This window comes from Triturus cristatus, chromosome 5_1, assembly GCF_964204655.1.
Source record: "Triturus cristatus chromosome 5_1, aTriCri1.1, whole genome shotgun sequence".
In the NCBI taxonomy this organism is placed as follows: domain Eukaryota; kingdom Metazoa; phylum Chordata; class Amphibia; order Caudata; family Salamandridae; genus Triturus; species Triturus cristatus.
In genome coordinates, this window is record NC_140587.1 from 364,971,905 (window position 1) to 364,996,659 (window position 24,755).

Below are 24,755 nucleotides of genomic sequence, written 5' to 3' on the forward strand. Positions count from 1 at the left end.
AAGATGCCACACCTGTAAGACACAAAGTCAGACCAGTCCCTATCACTGTTCGTTCAGAGTTAAAGACTCTACTCGACAAACTCACTGAGGAGGGTATCATCACTCCTACTGACTCCTCAGAATGGGTTTCTCCCATCGTTTTAGCCAAGAAAAAGAATGGTTCCATTCGTCTATGTGTGGCTTGAGATCCCTTAATCGCAACATCTTGGTTGACTGCCACCCTCTCCCACACATTCAAGAAATGTTGGCTAATAATGGTGAGGCCAAGTACTTTTCCACCCTCAATCTACATTCCACATAGCACCAGATTCCTCTCACCCCTGTTTCAAAAGATCTCACCACATTCATAACACATTTTGGTGCTTTCAAATATTTAAGACTTTCCTTTGGACTCGCTTCCGCAGTGAGCGTTTTTCAGAAAGCCATGGACAATTTATTCAAATATATTAAAAATGTCCAGGCTTTTCAAGATGACATTCTTGTTTTCATAGAAACCAAAGAACAGCATTTGTTGGTTCTTGATAAAGTCTTACATATTCTCTCTACCAGGGGTATTACCATTCAATCTAATAAGTGCCAGTTTTTAGTACAAACTTGGACTATCCGTGCTTTTACTGATCTCAAGCATTTGGTCTCCACTGCTCCTACTCTCAGTCCTTTTGTTCCAGGTTCTGACTGTGTAATTTACATTGATGCCAGTATGAAAGGTATTGGTGCAGTTTTTGGACAGAAAGTTAAAGGCAAAGAACTAACTATTGCCTTCGCCTCTTGAGCTCTTTTGCAGTCCGAATCACATTACAGCACCATTGAACAGGAGGCCCTAGCTTGTGTTTGGGTGTTACAGAAGTTTAAAACTTACCTATGGGGTTGCTCTTTTGAAATTTTGACCGATCACAAACCTCTTGTCTTTTTACTTCAAGGGAATGGTCTTGGCAAAGCTTCCTCTAGATTAATGAGTTTTGTTCTCCAAATTACAGGAATACCATTTTACTACTAATTACATTCAAGGTGGGAAAAAGTATCATGCAGATTGTCTGTCTCGCATGCCTTTATCTTCTGACTCTGAATTCAACAATGATTATGAATGTGTTGTTGCTGTATTGGATGCTGTTTCTCCTTGCAAAGATGTCATTTCTGAAAAAGACTGGTTAGATCAGGGGTCTCCAACAGGTATCTCGGGAGCTACCAGTAGCTCGCCAATACCCTGGAAGTAGCTCCCCGTAATGCAGCTCAGCATAGTACTCATTTCAGAGGGTCAACCCAGCCATATTGAATAAGATCACTTTGCAAGAAAAGACAATGTTTTCTTTGAGCGTGTTAACCCCAAATAGAATGTGCATATTTGATACAAAATCATGTTATTTATTAATATGAGAAACTAATATACTAATGTTTGAAAACAAAATGATTGAAAATCCAAAACATATTTAAAATTTCTCTTTGAATGGTAGTTCACACAGAGTTCAGGAGGTTTATAGCTTGCTGGATTTCCCGTGTGCCAATGGACACCTACATTTGTGACTGTTATGTCAGTGGCCATGTGGAGACATTTTATTATGATATAACTTTACTTTTCAAGACACTGCTGTCATGTGTCAAGGTGGTTGTGTTCTATTACAATATTGAATTTTAAGTATTGTCCAATCAAGATCCAGACTACAGACTACCGCAATATCATGAAGGTAAGTATACAAAGGTATGTATACTTTTATGTATGTTCTTAACTTCGCATCTATTTATCTTGAAAAAAGATATCTAATAATACTGCAAAATGAGCATACTATTGTAATTGGCTTGGATGTGCTCCCTACTGAAACAATTGTCAAAGTCATCAGTAGCTCAGCACTTTTTTGTCATTCAGAAGTAGCTCTCCTTATAGAAAAGGTTTGAAACGCCTGGGTTAGATGCTCTTTCTCAGGATGAGGTTCTCAAGAGAGTCATGGAACACATTAGGTCTGGTTGGCATCCCCTATGAAACCTTCATAATGACTTGAAACCTTTTGCTCAAATTTCACATGAACTTTCTATTGAGAATCAAATTTATACCAGAAATGACAAATTCATTCCACCCCTACATCTCAGAACCCGCCTCATTAAATTGGCACATTTAGGCACAACTGCTTCGTGCAAGAGCTTGAGAGAGCACTACTGGTGGCCTGCTATGAACACCCAGGTTTCTTCCTTTATTGATTTATGTCCTCAATGTGTCATCTCTGACAAGCACTGGAAAACATCCAAAGAACCCTTATCCTGTTCCTTTACCTGATGGACTTTGGATTAAAGTGGCATTAGATTTTGCAGGCCCATTTAACCTTCTTCCATCTCATTGTTCTCATTGACTATTTTTCTAAATGGATTTAGTTCTCCTTTGTTGAATCTGCTTCTACACAATCTGTTTTACATTTTTTATGACATGTTTTTTCTCTTGAGGGTACCCCTAAAGAATTAGTTAGTGACAACGGCACACACTTTACTTCTTCTCTTATGACAACTTTTCTTTTGGAATCGGATATTAAACATCTTTAGGTTGTTCTTTACAGTCCATCTTCAAATGGACTTGTCGAAAGAGCTAATAGTTTTATAAAAGATGGCATCCAATCTTCCCTTGCTGCAGGAGTTGATGTTAATATTTTTTCTTGGAGACAAAATCAATGCATATCATTCCACTCCTCACTCTACAACTGGTTTTTCACCATTTGAGTTGTTGAGGGGCAGAAAATGCAGATGTAAAATATTACCTACATGGCTTGATTTTCAAACTGAGTCTAAATCCTATGATGCCCCTTTGTTAACCCCTTCGCTGCTAGGCCTTTTCCCCCCCTGTGCTAAGCCTTTTTTTTGGCTATTTGGGGTAGTTCGCGCTTAGGCCACTGTAACTTTTTGAACATATAAGGTATCAACGCCAAATTTGCGTCCTTTTTTTCCAACATCATGGGGATTCTAAAGGTACCCAGGGTTTGCGGGTTCCCCTGGAGGGGACCCAGAAATTAGCCAAAATACAGCTAAATTTTATTTTTGAGGGGAAAATGCGGAAAAAGGGCTACAGATGAAAGAGTCTGTTTTTTTCCCTGCAAATGGTATAAAAAAAAGGGGTTGTGGTGCTGAAATTACAATCTTCCCAGCTTTCAGGAACAAGCAGACTTTTGTCAGAAAACCAAAAGATTTTACACAGTTTGGGCATTTTTCTGGGACATTGCCTATTTTTGCTATTTTTTGTGCTTTCAACCTCCTTCCAGTTAGTGGTAGAAATGGGTATGAAAGCAATATTGGATCCAGGAAAGCTATATATTTTGGAAAAGTAGACACAATTCTGAATGCAAGGGTTCATTTGTGTAGATCCTTCAAGGTTTCTTTATAGAAACTAACAGTTAAATATAGGAAAAATTGAAAATTAGTTGAAAATAGCAGCCTTTTGTGTCAACGTTCTCACATGTAACTTCTTCAAATTATGACAACTCTCTAAAAGCAATATACCGTTACAGCCGCTGGACCTTCCTGGTTGTGGGGATATATAGGACTTGTAGGTTCACCAAGAGCCCGATGAACCCAGAGCCAAAAACTGAGCAGCAACATGCAATGTTTTTTTATTATGTACCGGGTATATAGCAATTATTCTGGGAAAATGTATACATGGAAAAATAGGTATGAAAGACACCTATGTATTTATGAAATGGGAACATGGAAGGAAATTTGTGGATCCATGTAGATTCCAGAACTTTCCCACACAGAAATAGATTTTTTCAGCTAAATTTGAGGTTTGCAGGGGATTGTGGGTAGGAAAATGTTAGGGGACCCATGCAAGCCATACCTCGCTAGGCTCCCACGGGTGTCTAGTTTTTCTAAATGTGTGGGTTTGGTAGGATTTCCTAGATGGCCGCCAAGCCCGGGGACAAAAACTCTTGGGAACCCCCTGCAAAACAAGGTTGTTTTGTGATGGGTAATTTTGATGTCGCCTCAATAGGTTTTAGGCCCTTGCCTGTCGCGGATACTTGACCCACCCACGCGGGTGAGGTATAATTTTTATTGGGAGACCTGGGGGAATGCTGGGTGTGAGGAAATTTGTGGCTCCACGTAGATTCCTGAACTATCCTACACAGAACTTTGAGAAAAAAGTTAATTTTTCAGCTATATTTGAGGTTTGCAGGGGATTGTGGGTAGGAAAATGTTAGGGGACCCACGCAAGCCATACCTGGCAGGACTCCCACGGGTGTCTAGTTTTTAGAAATGTGTGGGTTTGGTAGGTTTCCCTAGGTGGCCGCCAAGCCCGTGGCCAAAAACTCATGGGACCCCCCTTTACAAAACCCGGTTGTTTTGTGATAGGTAATTTTGATGTAGCCTCAATAGGTTTTGTGCCCTTGCTTGTCGTTGGCACTAGACCTACCCACACAAGTGTGGTACTGTTCTTCTCGGAAGACTTTGGGGAACGCGGGGTGGGTGGAATTTTGTGGACCCACACAGATTCAAGAACTTTCCACCACAGAAATGTGAGGAAAATGTGTTTTTTTGACAATTTTTTGGTTTGCAAGGGATTCTGGGTGACAGAACCTGGTGAGAGCGAGCCAAGTCACCCCCTCCTGGATTCCCCTGGGTGTCTAGTTTTAAAAAATGTACAGGTTTGCTGGGTTTCCCTATGTGCCGGCTGCGCTAGGGCCCAAAATCCACAGGTAGGCATATTGCTAAAGACAACTCCGTGCCTTGTCGGCTTTCTGCCGCCCTAGGGGGAATATCGGGGGGGGCGGGTTGCCACAGTATGCCCCCAAGTGGGGCAGAAACACTGTGGCAATTTGTTTTGGGGGGTGGGGGCATTGGTATGCCCATTCTGGGAAGTCCCAACCCTCATGCATAAAAAAAGCCAGTGTAATCGTTGGCGTCTAGTGGGGGTTTTGCCCCCGGGGGGGCAGATTGGGGGCTACTGCCCCATCTTCTCCCTGGGGGCAGAAAGGCTGTAATTGTTGCATGTGGGGGCATTGACATGCCCATTTTGGGTAGCCCCCACCCTAATTAAAATTTTCCCCCAAAAATCCCTGGCTTCTAGTGGGCTTTTTGCCCCCCCCCAGGGGCATATTGGGGATACTGCCCCATCTGCCCCCCAGGGTGGGCAGGAAGGCTGTAATTTTTGTGGGGAGGGAGTGGGGGCATGGGCATGTCCGTTTTGGGCAGCCCCCACCCTAATTCAAATTTGCCCCAAAAAAATCCCTGGCATCCAGTGGGCTTCTTTCCCCCCCCCCCCCGGCAGGGCAAATTGGGGGTTAATGCCCCTATCTGCCCCCCAGGGGGGCAGAAAGCCTACTAGATGCCAGGGATTTTTTTTGGGCACATTTTAATTAGGGTGGGGGCTGCCCATAACGGGCATGCCAATGCCCCCACCCTAATTAAAATTTGCCCAGAAAAATCCCTGGCATCTAGTGGGCTTTATGCCCCCGTGGGTGCATATTTGGGCCTAATGCCCCCATCTGCCCCCCCAGGGGTGGCAGAAAGCCTACTAGACACCAGGGATTTTTTTGGGCACATTTTAGTTAGGGTGGGGGCTGCCCGAAACGGACATGCCAATGCCCCCACCCTAAATTAAAATTTGTCCAAAAAAATCCCTGGCGTCTAGTGGGCTTAATGCTGCCCGGGGGGCAGATTGGGGGCTACTGCCCCATCTGCCCCCCGGGGGGCAGGAAGGCTGTAATTTTTGAGGGGAGGGAGTGGGGGCATGGGCATGCCCATTTTGAGCAGCCCCCACCCTAATTCAAATTTGCCCAGAAAAAATCCCTGGTGACTAGTGGGCTTTTTGCCCCCCCGTGGGTGCAGATTGGGGGCTAATACACCATCTGCCCCCCAGGGTCGGCAAAAAGCCTACTAGACACCAGGGATTTTTTTGGGCAGCTTTTAATTAGGGTGGGGGCTGCCCAAAACGGGCATGCCAATGCCCCCACCCTAATTAAAATTTTCCCAAAAAAATCCCTGGCGTCTAGTAGGCTTTTTGCCCCCCCCGGGGGCAGATTGGGGGCTACTTCCCTATCTGACCCCCAGGGGGGCAGGAAGGCTGTTATTTTTGTGGGGGAGGGGGTGGGGGCATGGGCATGCCCTTTTTGGGAGCCCCCACCCTAATTCAAATTTGCCCCCAAAACATCCCTGGCGTCTAGTGGGCTGTTTGCCCCTCCGGTGGGGCAGATGGGGCTAATGTCCCCATCTGCCCCCAAGGGGGGGCAGAAAGTCCACTACACACCAGGGAGTTTTTTGGGCAAATTTTAATTTGGGTGGGGACTGACAAAATGAGCATGCCAATGCCCCCACCCTAATTACAATTTGCCCAAATAATCCCTGGCGTTTACTGGGCTTTTTGCCACCCCCGGGGGGCAGATTGGGGGCTACTGCCCCATCTGCCCCCCCCCCCACGTGGAGCAGGAAGGCTGTAATTTTTGTGGGGGAGGGGGTGAGGGCATGGGAATGCCCATTTCGGGAACCCCCACCCTAATTCAAATTTGCACCCAAAAAAACCCTGGTGTCTAGTGGGCTTTTTGCCCCCGGCGGGGCAGATTGGGGGTTAATGCCCCCATCTACCCCCGAAGGGAGGCAGAAAGTCCACTAGATGCCAGGGAGTTTTTTGGGCAAATTTTAATTAGGGTGGGGGCTGCTCAAAATGGGTATACCAATGCCCCCACCCTAATTAAAATTTGCCCCAAAAAATTCCTGGCATGTAGTGGGCTTTTTGCCCCCCCGGTGGGGCAGATTGGGGGTTAATGCCCCCATCTGCCCCCCAAGGGAGGCAGAAAGTCCACTAGATGCCAGGGAGTTTTTTGGGCAAATTTTAATTAGGGTGGGGGCTGCTCAAAACGGGTATATCAATGCCCCCACCCTAATTAAAATTTGCTCCCAAAAATCCCTGGCGTGTAGTGGGCTTTTTGCCCCCCCGGCGAGGCTGATTGGGGCCTAATGCCCCCATCTGCCCCCCATGGGGGCAGAAAGTCCACTAGACACCAGGGAGTTTTTTGGACAAATTTTAATTAGGGTGGGGCCTGCCAAAACTGGCATGCCAATGCACCCACCCTAATTAAAATTTGCCCAAAAAAATCCCGGGCATCTAGTGGGCTTTTTGCTCCCTCTGGGGGGGGGGGCAGATTGGGGGCCACTGCCCCATCTGCCCCCCAGGGGAGGGGATGGGGGCATGGGCATGCCTGTTTTGGGAGCCCCCACCCTATTTCAAATTTCCCCATAAAAATTCCCTGGTGTCTGGTGGGCTTTTTGCCCTCCAGGCGGGGCAGATTGGGGGCTAATGCCCGGGGAAGAAAGTTCACTAGATGCCATGAAGTTTTTTGGGCAAATTTTAATTAGGGTGGGGGCTGCCCAAAATGGGCATGCCAATGCCCCCACCCTAATTAAAATTTGCCCAAAAAAATCCCTGGCCTCTAGTGGGCTTTTTGGGGGCTACTGCCACCATTCGGTCCTCATTCACCTTATTGAATGGTCATATTACCATAGTTTTATTGTGATTGGTCTGGTGCTGGCTCCTTTTGAGACTTAGTCGACTCATAGCTCTCACGCTCAAACCACCATGAGAACGATCCAGTTTTTGTCCTGTGATGTTAATGGCCTACGTGTGAAAAACTGAAGGCTTAAAATTCTGCCATATATAAAAGATTTCTCTGCGCAGATCATAATTCTTCAGGAAACTTATCTTTCAAAAGAGTAGATTACTGAGATATTTAAAAATCTAATATGGTTGGAATATTTGATCTGTTCTAATCAGAATGCTATGATAAGGGGTGTTGCTATAGTATTTATAAAATAAGCAAATGCTCGTATTTTTGACTCTCTGGTTGATCCAAGTATCAGGTGGGTCATTGTGAAGGCAATCATTTCAGGGACTTTGCTCACCTTGGTTGGCTATTATGGCCCAAACCAAGACGACCCCTCTTCTCTAAAAACAGTTTTTTCGAATCTTTTGGAATATCCAGACCCGGTAATCATGGCTGGGGATTACAACATCGTTTTGAATCCCAAATTGGATAAGTCGCCAAGTAGTAGAGCTAGAGTGCGCTCTAGGTCTCGGACGTTCCTCCACTCCATGATGGCGCAGACTGCACTCTGTGACATTTGATGAGATAGATCAGGTAATCAGCTAGGAGTCTCATACTATAATTGTAAATATGGCCACAAGTCACGGATTGATTACTTCTTGGTCAGTCATAGCCTGAGGGGCAAAGTTAAGGACATCGGCTATTTGACTCCTCACCTGTCTGATCACTCAGGGGTATGGATAGATCTGGCCCTGATAGATGGTCAACACCCTAGAGTTTGGACGTTTGATCGAATTCTACTTCTTGATGGTGAGGAGATGAAGTATTTGTCCTTAGAGACTGAGTGTTTCTTGAAAGTAAATTTGGGCTCGGCTGCGACCTTGGTGATCTGGGACTCCTTAAACGCTTTTTTAAGGGGTATGATTACGAGTAGGGTGTGTTTTAAGAACAGACAATACAGAGAAGAGGTGGCACACATGGAGGTAGAGATGAAGTCAGTAGAGTTGAGTCTAAATAGAGCAGCTGACTCTGAGAGTTATCAGGAAAATTTGGCCAAATTGAATAAACTAAAGGATCAGACAGACACCATACTTCGTACAAGGGTCACAAGCAGGTGGGAGGCGAGTAAGATTGCCTATTTTGAGTACGGAGAAGGCACAGGCAAGCTTCCGGCATGGAAGACTAAGTCTGACAGACGGGTAACCTGATTAAACAAATCAAGACTACAGATGGGGTTACTGCTCTGTCCACAGAGAAAGAGATAGGGGGCGCTTTTTTGTTTCTTTCATGAGCTGTATCAAGAAGACAGTAAGGTGGATAAAATCACGGCTATGGAGTGGCTGGGGGGGAGCAGGATTAATTTCCTGAATCTGTCTCAGCAGGAAGATCTAGAGCAGGACATTTCCCAGGAAGAGGTGAGGAAGGCCATTCTTTCCTGTAAAGGAGGGAAAGCTGCTGGGCCCGATGGGCTGCCAGTAGAACTCTACAGATCCTTTGGGGAGGTGATATTTCTCACTTTAACTGCACCTTAATGAGATTTTATCTGAAGGTACAAAGCTGCCAGGCTCATGGGGGGAGGCCACCATTACTCTCATCTTGAAAGCAGGTAAGAACCAAGCAAATTGTGAGTCCTATAGACCTATCTTGCTGCTAAACACAGATTATAAAATCTTTGTGACCCTTTACCCTTGACCCTGTTTCCAGGCAGGTCGCTCTCCACGCCGCACAGCTCCACCTGTGCCCTTGTTCCCACCCTCTCTGCTGCCACGAGTTCGAGCCATCAGTATTGCTCTGTTTTTCCTGATTGCCGTTTTTTGCTTGTCTGCTGAATCTCTAATCTATCCGCTTATTTCTACCTATTTCTGCTCTTTTTCTCTCAGTAGCTTTTCTTTTACTTTTTGGCCTTCTGTCACTTCACCTTCCCGCTGCTGCATCCCCTGTGGCCCGCCCCCCTCACTCGCCATTCGCTCCCACCTCCCAGCTGCTCCTCCCTCCCACCTCCCCTTTCTTAATGGCGACCACTGTGCGGCCACGCCGCTGGCACGCCGAAGGCACACCTAAGGCAAGCCCATCTGTGCCCCTCTGTGCCTGGACCGCAACCAGCGCCAGACCCTCTGGCCCCCGCGAGCACCACGACGCCCGACGCTGCTATGACACCAACATCATCCACCTGCTTCCAGGCCCACCTGAAGCACACCCATGGACCCTTCTCCTGCTGAATCTGCAGCTTCACCAGCCACCGAACACCTGCACGCCCTGCCCTTCCCACCAGGGCAGGTCACAACCATCTCAGATGCATACTACTCAACACCCGCTCCTTACACAAGCACGCCATCGAACTCTGGGTCCTACTCGACTCATCCTCCCCGGACGTCGCCTTCCTGATGGAGACCTGGATGAACCCCCCTCGGCGCCCGACATTGCCATAGCCATCCCCGACGGCTACAAGATCACCGCAGGGACCGCACCAACAGACCAGTAGGAGGAATCACCATCGTCCACAGGAATACCCTCAGAATTTCAACCAGCACCAAAGACACCCTCAGTGCTGGCGAACACCTTCACATCGATCCCAGCACCACCCTCAGAGGAACCCTCGTCTACAGACCCCCTGGTCCCCAGCCACAGTTCAGCAACTCCATTACCGACATTGTCAGCACGCACACCCTCACATCCACAGACTACATCCTCCTCGGAGACCTGAACTTCCACCTCGAGAACGCCAATGACAGCAACTCCACCATCCTGCTCGCCAACCTCGCCAACCTCAGACTCAAACAGCTCATCACGAAACCTACCCACTCTGCTGGACACATGCTTGACCCCAACTTTTCTGCCAGCAACCACGTCACATTCAGCCACCCCACCAAACTCCACTGGACCGACCACCACTGCATTCACTTCTCCTTCAAGAAACACACCACACACAACCACCCACAATAAATCCCCCACCCCAGCTGGAACAAGGTCACCGAAGACTAGCTTATCACCACACTCGCCTGAGACCCACCAACCGACCCCTCCGACAACAACACAGCCGTCCGCAACCTCAGGCAATGGATCAACGACTGTGCCAAAACTCTCGCCCCGATCAAGAAACCCTCAAACAGACGCACCGACAGAAGGGCCATCTGGTTCACCACGGACCTTCAGGCATGCAAGCAGAATTGCCAAAGACTCGAGAAGAAGTGGCGCCATGAACAGACAACGGACAACCACGCATCCCTCAAGAGCGCCAGCCGCAAGCACCAACAACTCATTCGAACTGCCAAAAGGACCTCCTTCAAGGAACGGAGCAGGAACGCATCAACAACAGCAAAGAGCTCTTCAACATTGTGAAGGAACTCGCCAACCCCAGGAGAAAGCCCATTACAAATCAGGGATTTTTTTTATTGATGTAGGGGTGGGGGCTGCCCAAAATGGGCAGGCCAATGCCTGCCCCCACAAAAAAGCAACAGTCTTTCTGCTCCCCCCAGGGGCAGATGGGGACAATAGCCCCTGATCTGCCCTAGGGGGGGGGCAGAAAGCACACTAGGCACCAGGTATATTTTTATAATGTAGGGGTTGGGGGCTGCCCAGAATGGGCATAATAACGCCCTTACCCCAAAACCAATTACCACAGTCTTTCTGCCCCTCCCTGGAGGCATAGTGGGGCAATAGCCCCTTATCTGCCCCCCGGGGGAGACAGAAAGCCCACTAGGCCTCAGGATTTTTATTTTTTATTCAGGGTTGAGAAGACTTTGGGGAATGCGGGCTGGGTGGAATTTTGTGGTTCCACACAGATTCCAGAACTTTCCACCATAGAAATGTTAGGAAAATGTGTTTTTTAAAAATAGATTTTGAGGTTTGCAAGGGATTCTGGGTAACAGAACCTGGTAAGGGCCAGACAAGTCACCCCATACTGGTTTCCCCTGGGTGTCTAGTTTAAAAAATATATAGGTTGGCTAGGTTTCCCTAGGTGCCGGCAGAGCTAGGGTTCAAAATCTACAGCTAGGCACTGTGCAAAAAAAGGGTCCGTTTTCACTGTAAAAAGGTGTTATGTCCACGTTGTGTTTTGGGCCATATCCTGTTGCGGGCACTAGACCTACCCACACAAGTAAGGTACCATTTTTCTCTAAAGACTTTGGGGAATGCGGGGTGGGTGGAATTTTGTGGATCCACGCATATTCCAGAACTTTCCACCACAGAAATGTGAGGAAAATTTGTTTGTTTTTTTACAAAGTTTGAGGTTTGCAAGGGATTCTGGGTAACAGAAACTGGTGCGAGCCAGACAAGTCACCCCATACTGGATTCCCCTGGGTGTCTAGTTTTCAAAAATGTATAGGTTTGCTAGGTTTCCCTAGGTGCCGGCAGTGCTAGGGTTCAAAATCTACAGCTCGGCACTTTGCAAAATAGTGTCAGTCTTCACTGTAAAATGTGGTGTATCCACGTTGCGTTTTGGGCCGTTTCCTGTCCCGGGCACTAAGCCTATGCACACAAGTGAGGTACCATTTTTCTTGCAAGACTTTGAGGAATGCGGGGTGCATGGAATTATGTGGATCCACACAGATTCCAGAACTTTCCACCACAGAAATGTTAGGAAAATGTGTTTTTTTGGGACACGTTTTTAGGTTTGGAAGGGATTCTGGGTAACAGAACCTGGTTCTAGCCAGTCAAGTCACACCATCCTGGATTCCCCTGGGTAACTAGTTTTCAAAAATGTATAGGTTTGCTAGGTTTCCCTAGGTGCCGGCAGAGCTAGGTTTCAAAATCTATAGCTAGGCACTTTGCAAAAAAATGGTCCGTTTTCACTGTGTAAATGTGGTATGTCCATGCTGCGTTTTGGGCCGTTTCCTATCGCGGGCAATAAGACTTTGGGGAACGCGGGGAGGGGGGAATTTTGTGGATCCACGCAGATTCCAGAACTTTCCACCACAGAAATGTGAGGAAAATGTTTTTGTTTTTTTAAACACATTTTTAGGTTTGCAAGGGATTCTGGGTAAAAGAACCTGGTGAGAGCCAGTCAAGTCACCCCATCCTAGTTTACTCTGGGTGTCTAATTTTCAAAAATGTATAGGTTTGCTAGATTTCCCTAGGTGCCGGTAGAGCTAGGATTTATAATCTACAGCTAGGCACTCTACAAAAAAAGGGTCAGTTTTCACTGTAAAAATAAAGTGTGTCCGCATTGTGTTTTGAGCCGTTTCCTGTCGCGGGCATTAGGCCTACCCACACAAGTGAGGTACCATTTTTATCAGGAGATTTAAGGTAACACAGAATTGTAGAGCAACTGTTATTACCTATTGACTTTCGATGCATTTCTACCTTCCAAATGAAAGACAATGTGTAAAAAAGAAGTCATTTTGATCAAATTTCAAAAATACATATGTGTCTTTCATACCGATTTTTCCATGTATATAGTTTCCCAAATGAATTGCTATATACCCGGGGGCAGATCTATGTCGGAGATGCGCCACTTTTACGCCGCCGTTGCGTCACTTTTGTGACGCAGCGGCGGTGTAAACCCTGCGCCACGTTGCGCCATATTTACATCGTGACGCATCTATGGAGATGCGTCACGATGTAAAGCCCTGCGCCACGTAAAACCTGCATCAGGTTTCACGTGGGCGTGTCGACATAGGGGGGGGCGTTCCGTCGCAGGAACGCCCCTGAAAAGTGACTCAGTCCAATCTATAAGATTTGACTGAGTCACTTTCCCAACGCTGATGCGCCAAAACCCTGCGCCTGCTTGAAGCAGGCGTAAGGCTTGACGCACCATGTTAGGGATAGGGTTGGTTGGAACAGTGCTGGAGTTGCGTCGCGCTTGCGACGCAACTGAAGCACTGCGCCAACCTTACGCCATTGGATGCGTCACGCATCTGTTTATTCCTGCGCCATGATGCGCCGCATTATAAATGCGGCGCATCATGTGTGGCGCAAGGGTAAACTTGCGTGACGCATCATTCCTGGCGCATCCTTGCTGATTTGCAGGGATGCGCCAGGCAACATAAATCTGCCCCCCGGTACATAATAAAAAACATTGCAAGACGTTGCTCAGTTATTGGCTCTGGGTTCGTCGGGATCTTAATGAACCTACAATTGCTATATATCCCCACAACCAGAAAGGTCCAGCGCATGTAACGGTATATTGCTTTCAAACAGCTGTCATAATTAGAAGAAGTTACAGGTGAAAACGTTGACACAAATGTCTGTTTTTTTAACTAATTTTCAATTTTTCCTATAAAGAAACCTTGAAGGATCTACACAAATGACCACTTGCTGAATTCAGAATTTTGTCTACTTTTCTAAAATGTATAGCTTTCCAGGAACCAATATTGTTTTCATACCCATTTCTACCACTAACTGGAAGGAGGTTGAAAGCACAAAAAATAGCAAAAATAGGCTACGTCTCAGAAAAATGCCAAAGCTGTGTATAAAATTTGGGTTTTCTGACAAACGTCTGCTTGTCCCTGAAAGCTGGGAAAATGGTGATTTTAGCACCACAACCCCTTTGTTGATACCACTTGCAGGTAAAAAAACAGCCACTTTCATTTGTAGCCCTTTTTTCGAATTTTTCCCAATAAAAACACAATTTTGCTGTATTTTGGCCAATTTCTGGGTTCCCTCCAGGGGAATCCACAAACCCTGGGTACCTTTAGAATCACCATGATGTTGGAAGACAAGAACGCATATTTGGCATGGATACCTGATGTGGTCAAAATGTTACAGGGACCTAAGCGCGAACTACCCCAAATAGCCACAAAATAGCCAAAAAAAAGGCTTAGCACAGGGGGGGAAAGGCCTAACAGTGAAGGGGTTAAATCGAACCAATGCTTAGGAGATCCATAATATAGTGTATTTAATGACTTAATTATATACCTAAAAGAAAATTTGGGTCTTATGATTGTGCCTCTTTGAAACTCTTCTGTCTGTGTTGGGCCTCCTAGTTTCCTCTCTTTCGGCCAACGCTAGCTGTCCTTGGGTCTACCTGGATCGAAGAGGAGAGTGACCACCTTTGCCATCTTGGGGCCAGTGTCTTTCTAATCCTGTTTTGGTACCGAAAAAAAAAAACAGCACCAACCCAAGGAAATGTAAACTGACACCTCAGAGCCAAAGTCCAATTCACTGTCACCACCCATTTGTAAATGCTATTGGAAAATAGACGTGGAAGCCGCGCTGCAGGATGGTGATTGGCAGAGTTCACACTACAGTATGTATGTATGTATGTACGTATGAATGTATCTCTACTTGCATAAAGCAATCTTAGCTTATAAGTAGTGGAGTGCCTACCTGCTGGTGTAAGGATGGTGGTCAGAAGGGCCCACAGGAGGCAGGGGTACAAACTGTGTAGTGTGGCCATGGTGGGACCCATCTCATCTAGACCCGAAGGCAGGCTGCAGCCAGCACCTACGAGAGGAAGTAAAAAGAGCTGTCAAAAAACAGGAGTAATAAATCCAACCAACCCTATTTGCACAAGAGAAGGAAACAGAGAACTTGATAGAAATACAAAGACAGACAATGATGGGGATGTGAATATGAGATTAAGTGGCAAAAACAGTTAAAGTGAATGTGAGAGACGAGAGAAAGCATGCCAGAAAGACACATAACAAAGAATAAAGAAGGAGAAAGCTGTGTAGTTACTGAGATAAATTGAAAAACCATAGAAAAGAGACAACGATAGAGACAGGCTCGGTTCTAGAAGGGGCAGGCCTACCCTAAGAAGACCCCTGGACCTCTCAAAGCCATTCAGGAGAAGTATCCTTTTGTGTTTTTTCATGTTTCACTTGTGCCTGCAATCAGCCTCTTTGCCTCTCGCCTCACTTCCATGATAGCTGAAGGGAAAGCACTTTGCTGTTGCAACAAATCCCATGCGTTATTTAGCTGCTCACAAGGATGGGATAATTTTAATGGCAGCGAGGGGCAGCTTCTTCTGTATCAGACTTTAATCTATACACTACCTATTGACATGGTTGCCTTTTTCAGAGATTAATTGAGACCATTCTCTTTCTGAGATTCTGGAAGGACCTAGATCTAATGCCTAAATGTATTGTGTAAAGTTCTCTAAGTTTTTTTCATCCTGTCAATTCCCCCTGTTTGGTTTATAGATCTTTTAGGAATAGCAGACAACTCTAGAGCCCCTTTGAAGTGATTTGTTTATGTGTGAGCCCTTTTAACTTTGTATCACGAAATTGAAATAAATATAGGTTGTTTGTATTTTCCCATTTGATTTCTAAGTCTACATATGAAAATACATGCCTGGCTGGTAAAATATTGGCAAGGTGGCAACTTAGGCATTGATGGTTAATGGTGAAGTTAGACGAAAGTCTGACTTTATGACTTTCGGTATTCACAACTACTCGTAAATGCCCTTAGTAAAAACTGAAAGTCTGATTCGGGCTGTAGTCTCTCTGAGAAGTTGATAGAGCCGGATCAGAGTCAATCACATGATAGAGAAATCCTTATTTAATATGTTGTCACTTGCATGCGCCTTAATCAGTCCTAGCCTGTGTCTCCATTCGAAGGTAGCATCCCTATTTCTAAGGGTGTTTTAAAATAATCATTTTTGTCCTTTTATTCTTAAAACCCTCAGATTACTGCTACTACTTCAATTACTTTAAACGCACCATGCCTTCCATTTTTGTAAGTAATTCTTGGAGAGAAACTAGAAGCCTTGTGTAGAATAGTGTTTAATTCCAATTAATTGAGCTTATGCATTAACATGGACCATTCACTGCTGTTCCTTATAATTGCCTAAATGAAAATCCATATCCCTCATAACCAAACATTATATTGTGTTCTGATCAATGTTGCTTGCCCACATTTTTTATAAAAAGCTCAGATTTTAGGCGTTCATGATACCACAAAAGGTCAGAAATTGATCCGTTAATGCGTAGAATTATGAACTCGGAGACGACACCTGAGGAAGCTCAGACCCCATTGATGCTGTGGAAACTGATCTGTCTCCCGAGCAGGGACCAGGCGGACCCAACATGATGGAAAGCGCAGTAGTTGTGGAAATGCATCCAGTGATGTTTTGCCACCATGTAAAACCTGTCTTTACTGATTTTAGCAGAGAGACACGAGAAAAAGGTAGGAACTACTAGGTCTGAGACGAAGGAATTTACTCACCCAGGGGTGAAAGCAGCACTGTTATGGCTAGTAATAAAAGCCAGAAAAGGTAAACAGTAGGGGTATGAATTCATCTTGGAGATTACGTGGTTCAGACTCATTAAGTTAAAGATTGTGAGCAATAAATATTTGTAGTTGCAGTTTAAATATTTGGCAGTTTCTGGCCTCATCAAAAATGCAAAAATGATTAGCTAGTCATGGGTAATCTGCAGTACATATTAAAAAGCAATATTTATCAGCTCACTGTGCTTCCATCTCCATCCCGGATTTCAATATTGAATCAGTTGTTAGTTCAGGGACTTGCCCACCTCAGCAACCATTACTGTAAAAGCAATATTTTAAATGTGCCCAGTCTAGTGAATGGAGATCTTAGATGCCGTCATATGTTTTGTAGCTTGGGGCAACAACAAATTACATGCATAAGACACACTTTGATATTTATTGCAAAATCTACAGCGACGTGCGAGGTTTGGGTTTACGCACACACATGTCTCGAGAACTCTACTTGCCTTCCTCCTGCTGTAGTATGTCAGATTTTATCAAGACGTGCTACTTTTGGAGTGTACTGACCAGTTCTGGTGAGCTGACAAATATCAGATGCTCTGCTCATTTAGAAAGTGAAAGATCAGTGAAGATGCCTTTAAATCTTGTTTTTATTCTGTCTAATTTGCTGTACATTCAAAGACAGAAATCAAATATCAGCATACTTGTTCCTACTAATTGTTGCTTACTTTATCCTGGAGATTGGAGTTAACATTGCTTTCTCCTACTGCAGATTTGAAGGATTTTACAAAGTGAACTGACTGACATTGTGCTGGGATACAGGCTTTAGGGTGTAGTTTGTTTTCTAACACCCAACATTTAAATATCTTGGAAAGCAACTGTACAAACATTTCAGTATTTATTTCAGTAGTTAGGAAATGACAATGTTGTGTGAAGTGTAAACAAATATTTTAATAGGATCTAAACAAATCAGAACACTTTACTGATGTACAAATAATAAAAATATTTCTGACACCTAGGGTCCAGACATTACCTTTTGTACGCAATATAGTTTTATCACTTCATGTTAGTAGCAGTGGAATGTTTGTGGCCGCTTCAATTGAAAATGTGCTGTCTGTTAATGACAGTGCGCTACCACATCACGCATTAATAAAATATTGATTGAAAGTAAGAGTTTTTTAAACATAAACCGAGAAGCATTCCTGCCCCCGCCCTGATGACAACATTATTAATGAACTAAGAGGCAAGTCAGAGGTCATGTGTACCCTAAATGTGGGCTAGATTCCAACAAAAGCAGAGATTTAATTATGGCTCTCTTAATTTCCACTTTGGTGCCAGGTCAGGACAAAGCAAACTTCCTTCCTAGGGTTTGCTTGTGCAGACTAAACTCCAATCTAAATTGCTCTTGAGAGGTAGAATTAATTAACCGGAATAGAATTCTGAACACGCTACGTGTTTCAGTATACAACCACTTTGAGAGTTTACCTGGATAGGTCTCTACAACATAGGCTAAAGAGCACAGACATACGGGCCGGTCCTATATCTAAGATTGGCCTTTACGACGGGCCTCAGAGATGAGCAAATAACTTGTGCAGCACAAATTTAAAGAAGTTGCTTTTAATTTTAGCAGTGTTAGTTAATCATGACAACTACCTTTTTCATTGAACCAGACCAAGGTATCTGTAGGCTGGTCATTTTGCAACTCCATGACCATTCATACACCGCCACCCTGGTTTCTTCACTTTTCTGTCAAATACTAAAACATTTTTCTGTGTTGTATTTACTGACTTCTTCATGTTTTCGCGGTACTTAAGAGGGGAGCTTAATTAATGCTGCAAAAACAACAGTTGATGGACAGAATGCAAACCAATGTCATTTATTCACCCCAGTACAGTACAGGTCCTCCCTGGACTGGAAACAAGCATCCTAGAACCGGTTTCGGGGTTTCACCCCTCTTCATCCAGGATAGCTTGATTCCAGTGGCATGGAAAGCACAGGACCAACGTCTGGGCATACCAGTCCCACTCGGGGTGACAAATCCAAAAACAACAGTTGATTAACAGAATGCAGAACAATGTCATACATTCACCCCAGTACAGAGATCTGGGCCTAAATCCATTGTTTTTTTGCTCACTATGCCATTCCAGTTTGAACCCAGCCATATACAAATCAGTCTTGACACTGTGCCTCATGGGAACAGTTTAGCCCAAACTGCCAAGCCTGGTCCTCCCTGGACTGGAAACAGGCATCCTAGGACCGGTTTTGGGGTTTAACCCCTCTTCAGCCAAGATAGCTTAATTCCAGTGGCATGGAGAGCACAGAACCCACGTCTGGGCATTCCCTTCCCACTCGGGGTGACAAATGCAAAAACAACAGTTGATGGACAGAATGCAGAACAATGTCATACATTCACCCCAGTACAGAGATCTGGGCCTATAGCAATCGTTTTCTTGATCACCATGCCATTCCAGTTTGAACCCAGCCATATGCAAATCAGTCTTGACCCTGTGCCTCATGGGAACAGTCAAGCCCGAACTGCCAAGCCAGGTCCTCCCTGGACTGGAAACAAGCATCCTAGGACTGGTTTCGGGGTTTCACCCCTCTTCAGCCAGGATAGCTTGACTCCAGTGGCATGGAGAGCACGGGACCCACGTCTGGGCATACCCGTCCCACTCGGGGTGACAAATGCAAAAACAACAGTAGATGGACAGAAGGCAGAACAATGTCATACATTGACCCCAGTGCAGAGATCTGGGCCTAAAAACCCATCGTTTTTGTGCTCACAATGCCATTCCAGTTTCCACCCAGCCATATGCAAATCAGTCTTGACCCTGTGCCTCATGGGAACACTTCAGCCCGAGCTGCCAAGCCAGGTCCTCCCTGGACTGGAAACAAGCTTCCTAGGACCGGTTTTGGGGTTTCACCCCTCTTCAGCCAGGATAGCTTGATTCCAGTGGCAAGGAGAGCACGGGACCCACGTCTGGGCATACCTGTCCCACTCAGGGTGACAAATGCAAAAACAACAGTTGATGGACAGAATGCAGAACAATGTCTCACATACATTCACCCCAGTACAGAGATCTGGGCCTAAATCCATCGTTTTTTTGCTCACCATGCCATTCCAGTTTGAACCCAGCCATATGCAAATCAATCTTGACCCTGTGCCTCATGGGAACACTTCAGCCCGAGCTGCCAAGCCAGGTCCTCCCTGGACTGGAAACAAGCATCGTAGGACCGGTTTCGGGGTTTCACCCCTCTTCAGCCAGGATAGCTTGATTCCAGGGGCATGGAGAGCACGGGACCCATGTCTGGGCATACCCGTCCCACTCGGGGAGACAAATACAAAAACAACAGTTGATGGACAGAATGCAGAACAATGTCATACATTCACCCAGTACAGACATATGGGCCTAAATTCATTGTTGTTTTGCTCACCATGCCATTCCAGTTTGAACTCAGCCATATGCAAATCAGTCTTGACCCTGTGCCTCATGGGGACAGTGCAGCCCGAACTGCCAAGCCAGGTCCTCCCTGGACTGGAAACAAGCATCCTAGGACCGGTTTCGGGTTTCCACCTTTCTTCAGTCAGGATAGCTTGATTCCAGTGGTTTAGAGAGCACCGGACCCACGTCTGAGCATACCCGTCCCACTCGGGGTGACAAATGCAAAAACAACAGTAGATGGACAGAATGCAGAACAATGTCATACATTAACCCCAGTGCAGAGATCTGGGCCTAAAAAACCATCGTTTTTTTGCTCACAATGCCATTCCAGTTTGCACCCAGCCATATGCAAATCAGTCTTGACCCTGTGCCTCATGGGAACACTTCAGCCCGAGCTGCCAAGCCAGGTCCTCCCTGGACTGGAAACTAGCTTCCTAGGACCGGTTTCGGGGTGTCACCCCTCTTCAGCCAGGATAGCTTGAATCCAGTGGCATGGAGAGCACGGGACCCACGTCTGGGCATACCTGTCCCACTCAGTGTGACAAATGCAAAAACAACAGTTGAAGGACAGAATGCAGAACAATATCTCACATACATTCACCCCAGTACAGAGATCTGGGCCTAAATCCATCGTTTTTTTGCTCACCATGCCATTCCAGTTTGAACCCAGCCATATGCAAATCAGTCTTGACCCTGTGCCTCCTGGGAACACTTCAGCCCGAGCTGCCAAGCCAGGTCCTCCCTGGACTGGAAACAAGCATCGTAGGACCGGTTTCGGGGTTTCACCCCTCTTCAGCCAGGATAGCTTGATTCCAGGGGCATGGAGAGCACGGGACCCACGTCTGGGCATAGCTGTCCCACTCGGGGAGACAAATACAAAAACAACAGTTGATGGACAGAATGCAGAACAATGTCATACATTCACCCAGTACAGACATCTGGGCCTAAATTCATCGTTGTTTTGCTCACCATGCCATTCCAGTTTGAACTCAGCCATATGCAAATCAGTCTTGACCCTGTGCCTCATGGGAACAGTGCAGCCCGAACTGCCAAGCCAGGTCCTCCCTGGACTGGAAGCAAGCATCCTAGGACCGGTTACGGGTTTCCACCTTTCTTCAGTCAGGATAGCTTGATTCCAGTGGTATAGAGAGCACACGACCCACGTCTGAGCATACCCATCCCACTCGGGGTGACAAATACAAAAACAACAGTTGATGGACAGAATGCAGAACAAAATCATACATTCACCCGAGTACTGAGATCAGTGCCTAAATCCATCGTTTTTTGCTCACCATGCCATTCCAGTTTTAACCAAGCCATGTGCAAATCAGTTTTGACCCTGTGTCTCATGGGAACAGTCCAGCCCGAACTGCCAAGCCAGGTCCTCCCTGGACTGGAAACAAGCATCTTAGGACCGGTTTCAGAGTTTCACCCATCTTCAGCCAGGATAGCTTGATTCCAGTGGCATGGAGAGCACGGGACCCACTTCTGGGCATACCCGTCCCACTCAGGGTGACAAATGCAAAAACAACAGTTGATGGACAGAATGCAGAACAATGTCACACATACATTCACTCCAGTACAGAGATCTGGGCCTAAATCCATAGTTTCTTTGCTCATCATGCCATTCCAGTTTGAACTTAGCCATATGCAAATCAGTCTTGACCCTGTGCCTCATGGGAACAGTTCAGCCCGAACTGCCAAGCCTGGTCCTCCCTGGACTGGAAACAGGCATCCTAGGACCGGTTTCGGGGTTTCAACCCTCTTCAGCAAGGATAGCTTAATTCCAGTGGCATGGAGAGCACGGAACCCACGTCTGGGAATACCCGTCCCACTCGGGTGACAAATGCAAAAACAACAGTTGATGGACAGAATGCAGAAGAGTGTCATACATTCACCCCAGTACAGTGATCAGGGCCTATATCCATCGCTTTTTTGCTCACCATGCCATTCCAGTTTGAACCCAGACATATGCAAATCAGTTTTCACCCTGTGCCTCATGGGAACAGTCCAGCCCGAACTGCCAAGCAAAGTCCTCGCTGGACTGGAAACAAGCATCCTAGGATCGATTTCGAAGTTTCACCCCTCTTCAGCCAGGATAGCTTGATTCCAGGGGCTTGGAGAGCACGGAACCCACATGTGGGCATACCCGTCCCACTCAGGGTGAAAAATGCAAAACAACAGTTAATGGACAGAATGCAGAACAATGTCATACATTCACACCAGTACTGAGATCTGGGCCTAAATCCTACATTTTTTTGCTCACCATACCATTTGAGTTTGAACCCAGCCATATGCAAATCAGTCTTGACCCTGTGCTTCATAGGAGCAGTACAGCCCAGACTGCTAAGCCAGGTCCTGCCTCGACTGGAAACAAGCATCCTAGTACCAGTTTCGGGGTTTCACCCCTCTTCAGCCAGGATAGCTTGTTTCCAGTGACATGGAGAGCACGGGACCCATGTCTGGGTATACCCGTCCCACTCGGGGTGACATATGCAAAAATAACAGTTGATGTACAGAATGCAGAACAATGTCATACATTCACCCCAGTACAGAGATCTGGGCCTAAATCCATTGTTTTGTTGCTCACCATGCCATTCCAGTTTGAATGCAGCCATATGCAAATCAGTCTTGACCCTGTGCCTCATGGGAACAGTCCAGCCTGCACTGCCAAGCCAGGTCCTCCTTGGACTGGAAACAAGCATACTAGGACCGGTTTCGGGGTTTCACCCCTCTTCAGCCAAGATAGCTTAATTTCAGTGTTATGGAGAGCACGGGACCCTCGTCTGGGTATACCCGTCCCACTCGGGGTGACATATGCAAAAATAACAGTTGATGTACAGAATGCAGAACAATGTCATACATTCACCCCAGTACAGAGATCTGGGCCTAAATCCATCGTTTTTTTGCTCACAATGCCGTTCCAGTTTACACTCAGCCATATGCAAATCAGTCTTGACCTGGTGACTCATGGCAACAGTGCAGCCCGAACTGCCAAGCCAGGTCCTCCCTGGACTGGAAACAAGCATCATAGGACCGGTTTCGGGCTTCCACCCCTCTTCAGTCAGGATACTTTGATTCCAGTGGTATAGAGAGCACGGGACCCACGTCTGAGCATACATGTCCCACTCGGGGTGACAAATGCAATAACAACAGTTGATGGACAGAATGCAGAACAATTTCATACATTCACCCGAGTACTGAGATCTGGGCCTAAATCCATCGTTTTTTTGCTCACAATGCCGTTCCAGTTTACACTCAGCCATATGCAAATCAGTCGTGACCATGTGCCTCATGGGAACAGTCCAGCCCGAACTGCCAAGCCAGGTGCTCCCTGGACTGGAAACAAGCATCCTAGGACCGGTTTCGGGGTTTCACCCCTCTTCAACCAGGATATCTTGATTTCAGTGGCATGGAGAGCAAGGGACCAACGTCTAGGCATGCCCGTCCCACTCGGGGTAATAAATGCAAAAACAACAGTTGATGGACAGAATGCAGAACAATGTCATACATTCACCCCAGTACTTGATCAGGGCCTATATCCATCGCTTTTTTGCTCACCATGCCATTCCAGTTTGAACCCAGACATATGCAAATCAGTTTTCACCCTGTGCCTCATGGGAACAGTCCAGCCCGAACTGCCAAGCAAAGTCCTCGCTGGACTGGAAACAAGCATCCTAGGATCGATTTCGAAGTTTCACCCCTCTTCAGCCAGGATAGCTTGATTCCAGGGGCTTGGAGAGCACGGAACCCACATCTGGGCATACCCGTCCCACTCAGGGTGAAAAATGCAAAACAACAGTTAATGGACAGAATGCAGAACAATGTCATACATTCACACCAGTACTGAGATCTGGGCCTAAATCCTACATTTTTTTGCTCACCATACCATTTGAGTTTGAACCCAGCCATATGCAAATCAGTCTTGACCCTGTGCTTCATAGGAGCAGTACAGCCCAGACTGCTAAGCCAGGTCCTGCCTCGACTGGAAACAAGCATCCTAGTACCAGTTTCGGGGTTTCACCCCTCTTCAGCCAGGATAGCTTGTTTCCAGTGACATGGAGAGCACGGGACCCATGTCTGGGTATACCCGTCCCACTCGGGGTGACATATGCAAAAATAACAGTTGATGTACAGAATGCAGAACAATGTCATACATTCACCCCAGTACAGAGATCTGGGCCTAAATCCATTGTTTTGTTGCTCACCATGCCATTCCAGTTTGAATGCAGCCATATGCAAATCAGTCTTGACCCTGTGCCTCATGGGAACAGTCCAGCCTGCACTGCCAAGCCAGGTCCTCCTTGGACTGGAAACAAGCATACTAGGACCGGTTTCGGGGTTTCACCCCTCTTCAGCCAAGATAGCTTAATTTCAGTGTTATGGAGAGCACGGGACCCTCGTCTGGGTATACCCGTCCCACTCGGGGTGACATATGCAAAAATAACAGTTGATGTACAGAATGCAGAACAATGTCATACATTCACCCCAGTACAGAGATCTGGGCCTAAATCCATCGTTTTTTTGCTCACAATGCCGTTCCAGTTTACACTCAGCCATATGCAAATCAGTCTTGACCTGGTGACTCATGGCAACAGTGCAGCCCGAACTGCCAAGCCAGGTCCTCCCTGGACTGGAAACAAGCATCATAGGACCGGTTTCGGGCTTCCACCCCTCTTCAGTCAGGATACTTTGATTC

The 24,755-nt window shown here is 46.3% G+C and overlaps 1 protein-coding gene across 2 annotated transcripts in view; it reads right to left on the bottom strand.

Annotated features, from left to right (window-relative positions):
* Positions 1-24,755, bottom strand: part of LOC146830894 (fibrocystin-L-like) — a 1,907,335-nt gene that overhangs the window by 1,806,287 nt on the left and 76,293 nt on the right. For both annotated transcript variants that reach the window (XM_085605084.1, XM_085605082.1), the window contains exon 2: positions 14,772-14,888. In XM_085605084.1, the coding sequence (XP_085461210.1) occupies positions 14,772-14,853 (82 nt within the window). In that variant the 5' untranslated portion in view covers positions 14,854-14,888. The remainder of the gene's footprint in view (positions 1-14,771; positions 14,889-24,755) is intronic.